General features: G+C 40.0%; 1 protein-coding gene across 2 annotated transcripts in view; it reads right to left on the bottom strand.

Annotated features, from left to right (window-relative positions):
- Window positions 1-5,937: 5,937 nt before the first annotated feature.
- LOC121521339 (kinesin-like protein KIF3C) overlaps window positions 5,938-10,633 on the bottom strand; it is a 42,128-nt gene continuing 37,432 nt past the window's right edge. For both annotated transcript variants that reach the window (XM_041805272.1, XM_041805273.1), the window contains one exon: window positions 5,938-9,425. In XM_041805272.1, the coding sequence (XP_041661206.1) occupies window positions 9,338-9,425 (88 nt within the window). In that variant the 3' untranslated portion in view covers window positions 5,938-9,337. The remainder of the gene's footprint in view (window positions 9,426-10,633) is intronic.

Here is a 10,633-nt window from a genome sequence, read left to right as displayed (position 1 = left end):
TCTGGCACAAAGTCAGGCAGCTGTGCAGTGATCACAAGGTCAACGTAAGGTCAGGGGGTGGGATAATGGCATAAATGCTTCCCTCCATTCAGACTGTAGCATTTTTTAAATTTGAGAGCATCATATTTCTCCTGAGTGGGTGCGGCTTCAGCTCATTCAACAGACACGCCCACACCATCCTGGAGCAGATTTTACTGCCTCGTTTTTCATGATTTTGAAGCTTTATTTTATAAACTTAGAGATGTTTTACTCAGCTGAAGTTTAACCTGGAGGTTCATAACACAGTGGCCTATCCTTCAACAAACCTCAATACAGATTTATACTTTACAGGGTCTTTAAGGGAAATCCCCTTTGTTTTATTTAGTCTACTTTATGAACAAGGATACATTGTGACTGCAAAAAAGTTTTAAAAGTTATACGAAATGGGAGAATGATAACATCAAAAAGTATGGCATCTTCCTGCTCTCAGCATTGATACATAGATCACATTGCAATTAAGGTATATACGTTGTGCATTAACTTGAATCAAACTCTTTATTGTTCCACTCTTTGGTTTAGCCTCTGCAGTGACTCCCTGAAGCCACACTGAAGTGAAATAAGCCCAACACTGCTCCTTTGAATGTCTTATTCTGGTGTAATTTCCATGACAATTTCATTTTTCCTTTGTAATGTTAATGTAATAATCTTTGATCTTCCCAAAGTTCCTTATCCTTTCAGAATAAAATCAGGTCCATATCCACACAGGAAGTTGATTACCCTGAGTAAATATATACAGCATACCTCAGTAAATTTTCACCAAAGTGACTGTACTTTTACTTGAGTACAGTAGTCCTGAACTCTTTCTATCTCTGCTTAAAACTATGCCAGTAAATGTGTAAACATCCTAATATGTAGTTCTGATGGTTGTAGCTGTATAATACTTCACTGTTATTGACTACAGTTTCTATAAATAAACTGGATGTGCAGGTAGTAACGTTGATTCTTAAGATAGTAAAAGTATGGTGTTTTTTAATAAATGTGTTTTCACAATGGATGATATAGGGGGAAACACTAGTAGGTTGACATTTATAAGGATTAAAAAAATTCCAGCATGTTTGTCATTTCACCAGCAGGGGGAGCTGCAGTATAACTGTATAAATGCTCGGACTTCAGATTTCTGGCTGACCTCTTTTCCAGTGCCATGTACATTGTCTCAGCTTTTACCTTACAAATGCTGATGTTGTCTATGCTTTATCAGGGCGACAATCTTGTGTCTGCACTGTGTGGTTTTTTTTTATTACTGTGTGCTTTAGTTTGCCATAAAGTCTTTCAAAATAGATAAATAAATAACTACCTGTAAATGTGGCGTTATATCCTGCAGTGTGTACTGGTGGGGCTTCTGTGATATTTTCAACAAAGATCCTGAAACAAAACTTTAAAAACCATCCTTCTGAAAGTCATTTCCTCATAGGATGCTGCTGAATCCATAAAAATGAAAAATGTTAACTTCATTCATTGTCCTTGAGGTGTGCTATAAGAGCACATTTCACTGCTTCATTCAGAGATTTCTCTCATCTTGTAACCTACATTGTACCAGCAGGCGTTCATTCATTCATTCATTTATAATTAATCTTATAAAGCCTCCATTAAATTCACAATGAGAGTAGTTTATGTCACATTACAGCTGTGTCTGACACACACAATGATGTTTTCACTCCATGTGACCTAAATCAATTTCTTCTACCCCAGTAAACATCAGCTTGAATTACGTTTAACATGTACAATAAATGAGGGGGAAAAGAGGGCAAACTTTAACAATTTAACATCATCACTGGGTCATAAAGCCACTCTAAATATTCTGCCTGGTAACAACACTTCCTCTACTTCAAAGAACCATCGAGTGGATTCTAACTTTTTGTGCTTGAGGTTTTAGTGGGATATGATGAAAAACTAAGGTGTCAGGGGTGAACTTGAATCCCTGCCTGGTGGTTGTATGTGTCTGTGAGGTATACAGCTGATAGACAGAGACAGTACAGCGGTGGGTTAAGAAGGACTGTGGTGTTTTCTGTGGTAGTGGGATTTGTAGGAATGTTATAGCATGGGCGTACCATGAGGCCCAGCGGCCTTGACCTCCAAAATCTAATCGGATCATCCATAAATCAGCAAGGGATGAACATGAGGCTGGGCGACCTTGACCTTATGGACTTAAATATTTGTGAAAAAGTCCCACTCCTGGGACGGTTCACCACAGTTACAAGTTTTCCCCATTTGTGAACAACGGTTCTCACCATGGTTGGTTAGAGTCCCAAAACCTTGGAAATGGCTTTACAACCCTTCCCAGACTGGTAGATATCAGTAACTTTGTTTCTCTCCATCTAAATTTCTAAGATGGCAGCATGATGTGCTGCTTTTTGAGATTTTTGAGCCCACTTCACTTTGCCATACAAGCTCTATTGAAGGGATTTCTTGATTCATCAGGTCTGGCAGTAATCAGGCCTGGGTGTGGCTAGTAAAAGTGAACTCAGCTTTACAAATAATTTGGTTAATCACAGTTAATTCATGATTTAACAAGGGTTGACAGCTATTTTCAGCGCAGTGGCATGAAAAGAAGCATATGGTTAGTTTCAACACCTTCAAGAATTTCTATCACCTTCTTTTGATAAGGCATCTGACTGATGGCCCACTGCTGGGGAAGCCTTTAAATCTTTTTTTCTTTCATCAGTGTTAATATGTCAATGACATATTGGATGGGGAAGACTGTATTTTAGTTTCTAAGATGCATAGTCTGACACAGCACAAGACAATAGTTTTAATCAGTTTATTGGCACCTCTTTTATTCAAAGTATTTTAAATAAAAAACATATGTAATATTTTTCAGCTGAGATAAGCACAATTGCCCATGCATATGTTTCCACCTTCTACCAGCAGGGGGCAGCAACGGCTCAGTTAGTGTCACCTAAATGTTGGGCTTCATACTCATTCGCAATAGGAACCCTACCTTAAAAAATCCAGGCTTTTCTGACCTGGAATAAGTGCCAAGCAATGCAACATTTAAATACAGAAACTCTAATAAAACAGAGAAAAATACAAAAGCTGTCAGAAGCCATTAATCATGAATGAAATAAGAAACGATGGATGATTTGAAAACTTGGAGAAGAGATGATGAAAGAGAATACAGAAACATATGTAGACAACAAAGGGTTCATTACTGATTAATCCTGATGTTTTAATCATACTTCTGATTTTACCTGAACTTTATCTAAGTTTGAAGTGCTTCATAATCTGATGTTAAATTGGAGTGTGGCTGAATTTAAAATGCCCTCATTGTGTCCTGATAAATCTGCTCTCTGCTCGTTAAATATTAAACATGGACAGGAGACCAAGGCCGAGGGCGACTGAAGAAGCAGAGACCTCTGTACATCAACAGCTGACAGATTGAAACACTGGATTTATAGACAAGTGTGTATGTGTGTGCAACCTCCGAGTCACTGCCAGGGCTGATTATGTCAAATATATGTGAGTATAGCTCATAAATCACCTCTCAAACCTGCATGATAACTCATTTTGACTGCATGTGTCAGACTGGTAAAGTGACTTGCAGCGTGTTTGTGCTTGGATTTAGAGTAAAGATTCTGAACCCATCCTAGCAAATCAGGAGAAATCTTCTGGGTTTGTGGGATCACACTGAGTTAAATATGCTGTAATCACACAAATTAAAAATATAATGGATTTAAACCACATTTATGGCCTGAGCATGGAGTAACAGCAGTAGTGAACTGACTTAAGTTGGACTTAGGACTTCATATGTGGGGATTTGTATTTAGTTAAAATCAGACAATATGAGAAATCCACTGCAACTGTGGCACATAGAAACTTTGATGTAACTGCTTTCACCTACTGAAATACAAGGATTTCTTTATTTCTCTCTTTCATGTTAGGTTTTTAAAAGACTATTTTGCACAAAAGGGAGATCCGCTGACAGGTACTGGACATCCATCCAGCTATTATCTGTTCCACTTGTCCAATCCCAGCTGTCATTGGGCAAGAGTCAGGAGAGATTCTGGACTGATCACTAGTCAATCACATGGATGAGATATGGAGATGAACAACCAGGAAAAATCACACAGAGGATTTAGAGTCACCAGTTCACCAACCGAGCATGGTTTCTGACTCTGGGAGGAAGTTGGACTACCTTGAGAGAAGCGACACATGGGTTCATGGCAATTATACATTTCAATATCTGGAATAAAACCCACCAACAATCAGTAGAAAAAGAAATCAGGTGATCGGGCATATGCCAAAAAATACCTGCAAACAAGACCTCCAGGCTGACACCAGAAGGATGGGCCTCACCTGGAACCCACTTCGGTCTGTCCTGAGTCTGAGTTCAGACTCAGGACCCAGTTAACCATGGAAAAGGGAACTTGTTATGGATTCAAACATAAACATTGTATTCAAACACATCTGCTCCAATATGGAGTTGCCACCCCCTCTTGCAGCTATTACAGCCTCAAGTCTACATGTTGTAGCTTTCCACAACATTTTGAAGATTTTTGTGGGAATTTGAGTCCATTCGTTCATTAGGGCAGGGGTGTCAAACTCAAGGCCCGTGGCACAGTAATATCCAGCCTGCAAGATCACATCATATGGCCATTATAACTGGCCCTCCAGTATGTGGTCTGCAGATTTTGACCTTTTATCTCACTTTTTAAAAGTTCATTTCTTGATCTTTAAACTTGTTGTTTTGACTTTAAAATTTGATTTATCACTAGTGCTTTTTCTTACTGGTGAAAATGATGTTGACGGTCTATGGTTAAATGTTGACCCTGTTAGGCTCTAAAGTTAGACATAAATCCAGAATCCTGCCCCTGCTGTGATTAACTATGACACCCCTGCATTAGGGCATTTAGAAGGTCAGGCACTGATGTTGGACGAGAAGGCCTGGCTCACAATATCTGTTCCAGATCATCCTAAAGGTGTTCGATGGGGTTGAGGTCAGAGTTCTGTGCAAGCCAGTCAAGTTCCTCCACACCGAATTCATCAAACCATGTACAGAACCTTTAAGCTAGAGAACCAGCAGAGCGTTGGTGACTTTAATGCACCATGCGCCTTAACAGTTGTTGACTGTGATTTTACATGGTCTTCTGCTTCGTGGTTGAGTTGCTGTTGTTCCTAAACACTTCCACTTTCTCATATTATCACCTACAGTTGATTGTGGAATATCCAGCAGTGATGGAATTTCCTGAACCATCTTATTGCAAGGGGGCATCCATTAGAGAACCACACTTAAAGTCACTGATCTCTCCAGAACAACCCACTTGGCAAAGTATGCGACTACCTTATTTTACCATGATGCAATACTTTTAAAAATCTCAGCTTCCTCTGTTAGATGCTACACTTTGCCCTGATTCCATATTTCAGATTCATGAATGTTATCTGATCTAAGCTGGGGTTACACTTTAGCTTCACATAATAAATTTTGCATGTAATATGAACCACAAGAGAAATATTTCCACTCTAATGATGCAAATGAGGATAATAGATTGAAGCAAATTAAAAATAACTCCTCTTGAGGGTTATTGCTCGCTCTTTTCATTCCTTCTCTCTCTAACACACAAATCCAAACACAAAAACACACATCCTCATCTGCTCATTTACAGTATTTAACAATGACTCGTTGACCACCAGGCGTCTGTGACAGTGTCTTTATTAGGTTTTTTTTTGTCGACCAGTTAGGCTCTGCCAGTCTGGCCTATCATGTTACGTACATACATACATATAGATACACAACTCCCCCCTCCATCCCCCCTTTACTGGCAGGTTCCCATGGAAACAGGCTCAGTGTTCACCTCCTCCACTTCCTGATTCCATCATCCATCCGTCCATCCCCCCTAAACCTCTCCCATCGGTATACTCCTACCACTGCCCCACCCCCACAGCCCTCACAGTCAACCACACTCACACACATTTTTACAATATATTACAACATATTAACCTTTTTTTTTTAACAACAAATATGAAAAATGTTTACATGGGCAATGTGAGATGCAAAAGAATTTGCTTATTTCTCATTTAATTTCAGTCTCATATCAATTCAAAACAATCTCGTCAGTCCTTTCATCACTGTCTGCTTTATTTTTAGAGAAAATTTATGATATCTTCAGGCTGTAGAGACGACTGATGCTGCATTAAACAGCGAATAATCAGCAGACTCTGATAAATATTTAAACAAGAAGCTTTAGCTCATTTTTGATCATTTTTGCTTCTATATTCTAGATCTTTGCTGGATGAATATCCTGTTATAAATTAGATTTTCTGTTGAATCATTTGCTGCTTTAAAGGTATAACTGCATGTGTTTTAACCCTCATTTTCACCATCATTAACAAATAAAGGAACAATTCTACGGAGCCTCAAACATTCACAGCTCCTCTTTAACAAACTGGGTCAATTAAGGACCAGTTTACTGTCGACTAAACACAGAAAATCCTCAATGTGCTTCTGTAAACGGCTGACACAGTGGAGGAAGTAGGTTAACACAGATTTGAGATTCACTGGAAACATCTGACTGTAATTTGAACAACAGAAACAGGCTTTGACATTTTGCTGATCACATTTATTTGAATGATTTTTGAGTAGATACCTGTGTTCAAAATTAGTAGGAGTGAAGCTTCTTATGCTGAATGCCAATGTATTTTCTGTAACACCTGGAGCATATTTTCAGTCTTTACGCAACACTAAAGGACAGTAGGTTCAAATGCAGCACACTGCTAATGCATTTAGTGTCTTCATGCTATCAAAAGACTGCTGTGTGCTCTCTTACAGCCTGCAGGGGGGTTATCTGTAACTGGATCTTTGTCATCAATAATACAGACATAATTAGTCAGCCTAACCCCACAATCTGCTCCTCTTAAGCTCCTGCAGGTAATGAACCCAGTGACACCAAGCCGAACACACCTGAGAGAAGACCGCAGCCAAAATACCAAGTGACAGCCTATGTCCAACTTAAGAGTCAAATATTTGATCACACAATTATTACTTAAAAGCTTGTGTGAGGAACTTTTGGTTTGTGTGGACTTGGAGCAAAAATAAAAGGAGATATTAACTTTTCCGGCAAGAAAAACAACATACTTTTCTCTGCTTGCCAAATATGCATCTTGATAAAAATGACAGCAACAGAGCAAATGCATCTTGGTGAAAGCCTGAATCCTATGTAGAAGTCTGAGGTACACCTCCTCAAAAATGTAACTACACTTTGAAATTTTGCAGACAGCTAGCTCTGTGATTGGTCCACTGTGCAGCATCAGGTAACAGTCTCTAAGAATGTCTACAGGCATACTGTTTGTATGCTAGAGCAAGATAAATAACTGCAGGTTGGGTTGGGTTACAGTGGCAGTGAACTGTGGAGTGCCATTTGACAAAGTGATGCTGTGATTTTTGTGGAGACTGTACATGCCCTTGCTCTTAACTTACTGAGTGAGGAGGCTGAAGCATTGGGAATGCACAACAAAAATGCAGGCATTTGAGGACGCCTTGGATGCTGCCATTGAATCTGTGTCTGTGAATGGTGAGAGCGTGGAAGATGTAGAGCAGTTCACCAGTTCAACCGCAGACTTGGACTCGCGGACTGGGCGATGGGTTCACTGAGCGAGACAGTGTGGTGTTGAATGAAAGCCAGCCTTTCAGCCCTGTTGTGATACATGGAAGTTGACTGATGGCCAGAAGTGCCAGCTGGACTCCTTAGTGGCGACTTCTCTTTGGCACATTTTTGGGGATTGCTGGAAAGACCGTGCATCTAATGCTGATTTCCTCAGGAGAGCGGGGATGGGAAGGATCAGCTGCCTGATAATGGAATGCCAGCTGCACTTTTACAGACACCTGGTCCGCTTTCCTCTCCTGGGCCTGACCCAGCTCACCACATACTGGGTGCCCAGGACCTGGTGTGCTGATCCAGACGCATGGGGCAACAGTGTGCATTGTGGAGGAGTCAGTTGGGAGGCTACCTGGGCTGGAGGATGGAGCATTACAGGACCAAGGTTGACACGGTGAAGTGCCGAACTGGCATCTACTCCTATACCTAACCTAACCTAATATATATTAGCTCAAACTACAACACAATATGTTCGGTTTCAATCGCTATGGTTTCTTGTACACAAATAAGTGGGAAATGTAGCACTGGAACCGGGAACTGGCATAAAAACTTTACTGCTGAGTAGCATTTGGGTGGAGTACTGCAGACCACATGGTATGGACAACAGTGTAGGCTTGGTGCAGAGGCTTGGCTAGGTGACTCCACGGACTGATGGTGCAATGTTTTAATGAGTTATTTGATGTGAGAAAGAGCAGATGTAGCATCATGACTGACAGCTCTTGACAAATGTAGCTTCTTGCAGCATTCCTGGAGGAGGAAAAGTGAGGGAATAGTTGACAAAAACTAACAAAACGGTCATGAAATGCTCCATATCAGTGGGTATCTGCTCCAAAAAGACATCATTTCCTTTTCTGCGGGGGACTGTATCCACTTGGGGGATATTTGACATTAGGTTGACACCCTTCAGGGGAGTATTTTGGCTTCACTTTATAAAATAGATGGAAATGGAGAAGCCCTGTCCATATAAATATACTGTACAATCATAAGCTGACATCTTGGCTTCGCTCTCTCGTGCTCCATGGCTGACCAAAAACAGTAAATTCAAGGCTCTAATACAGCAGACAGCAAACAAATGGGTGACCTTAAACAGCAACCTCCATGTTTTACACATGTTTGAGAAGAAAGAACGTTGAAATGAGTGACAACAGCTGTGATTAAGGTCATCATTCAGGTTTCAGAGCACCTCATCTGACCACCACTGACATTTTCAGCTGATATGGATGTAAACTCTCCTCTTTGTGAATTAATTCGTTCTATATTTAACACAGAAAACAGACAAAACCTGCCCAGAAATACCCCCAAAGACATGAAATATCTACACTGTTATCTTACAGGCAATTCAAGCTGTATTGGCCACATTTAGGAACACAAACAGGCAATCACACAGCCCTGTATATACACACAACACACGCACACACAGGACAGTCTGGTCCACCCAGTTGTTTAAGAGGATGATCCGAGGCTCATGCAGGGAAGAAGGGGTCCTGGTGGGTCTTTACATCCATATAACAGGAGGAAATATTGTTTTTGGAGATCCATTTTGTGTCCGTATTTCCTTCTTAATTTCTTTTTTTAACGGTCTTAAATCTGTCCAGAGTCAGCAGAAGAAGTGTTGGTGAGTCTTCCCTGCTGTCAGTCGCCTCTTTGAGAAGTCTTTCAGGATGAAACAGAATTAAATAAATAATTTTTTCAAAGTCTCCAGTAAAGCTTTACTGAGCTGCCATGGCTGCAGCAGCATGACATGCTGACAAAGAAACATTAGAAGAAGAAGAGGTGATGGATTTTGGAGTCTGACACCTGCAAGAAAGAAAAAGAACAATGAAAGGAAATAATTAACATCAAAATGATCATGTAGTATAATGACCAGTTGTATGTACAGTTTGAAACAGGTTAACAGGATTATCTGGTAACACTGAGATTACACCCTGCTGAGAGACGAGATATATTCATCAGATTAGGACCGCCTGGTGAAGGAGTGGCTAATCCTGAGTAATCTCATTTAGATATGCATTGACTCTAAACCTTTTACATTCAGCTACAGCAGGTTACAGCAGGTTCCTCTGCATTAATAATATATAGGTTACTCATAGTTTAAGAGAGTACTTTGAGTAAACGGGCACTCTAATAGAGAAAATACATCAGAATGGAGGTATTTCATTTCAAAAGACTAAACATGACTGAGGTTAGAACAGAGATTTTAATGTCTTCCCTCTTTTATTATATGTATAATAACCAGGCTGATACTCTGAATGTTTGACATTGACCTAATCATGTCCTAAAAAGGACATTTTTACAACTGAAAAATAAGCATTAAAAGGCTATAATAGCCCCTAACAGAAAATATAGGGTATTACTGTTTATTGGGGCTTCTAGAAATACTTAAAAAAAACCTGAATAAATACAAAATGCAGTTTTCAAACGATTATTTTATTTATTTAAGGAAAAAAGTAATCCAAACCTACCTGGCCTTACGTAAAAAAGTAACTGCCATTCCTTGTTACATTATAAACTTACTCTGATTAACCACATTTTTTGGAAAGCTAAATTCAATTTCACTGTCCACACCCAGGCCTGATTACTGCCAGAATCAATACATTCATCCAATAGAGCCTGTCTGACAAAGTGAAGTAGGCTTAAAGATCTAAAAAAAAACAACACATCATGATGCCATCTAAAGAAATTCAAGAACAGATGAGAAACAAAGTCACTGCCATCTATCAGTCCAGAAAGGTTTACAAAGCCATTTCGAAGGCTTTGGGACTCCAGCCAACCATGGTTAGAGCCATTATCCACAAATGGGGAAGACTTGTAACAGTGGTAAACCTTCCCAGGATTGCCGGCCTACCAAAAACAGTGCACCGACAACTCATCCAGGGGGTCAGAAAATAACGAAGAACGACATCTAAAGATCTGCAGGCCTCACTGGCCTCAGTTAAGGTCAGAGTTCACGTCTCAACTATAAGAAAGACACTGGGCAAAAATGACATCCCTGGGAGAGTTCCAAG

The sequence above is a fragment of the Cheilinus undulatus genome, linkage group 14 (assembly GCF_018320785.1).
Source record: "Cheilinus undulatus linkage group 14, ASM1832078v1, whole genome shotgun sequence".
Lineage (NCBI taxonomy): Eukaryota > Metazoa > Chordata > Actinopteri > Labriformes > Labridae > Cheilinus > Cheilinus undulatus.
Note: the sequence above shows the minus strand (reverse complement) of the source record. Positions and strands in the feature narration are given on the sequence as shown.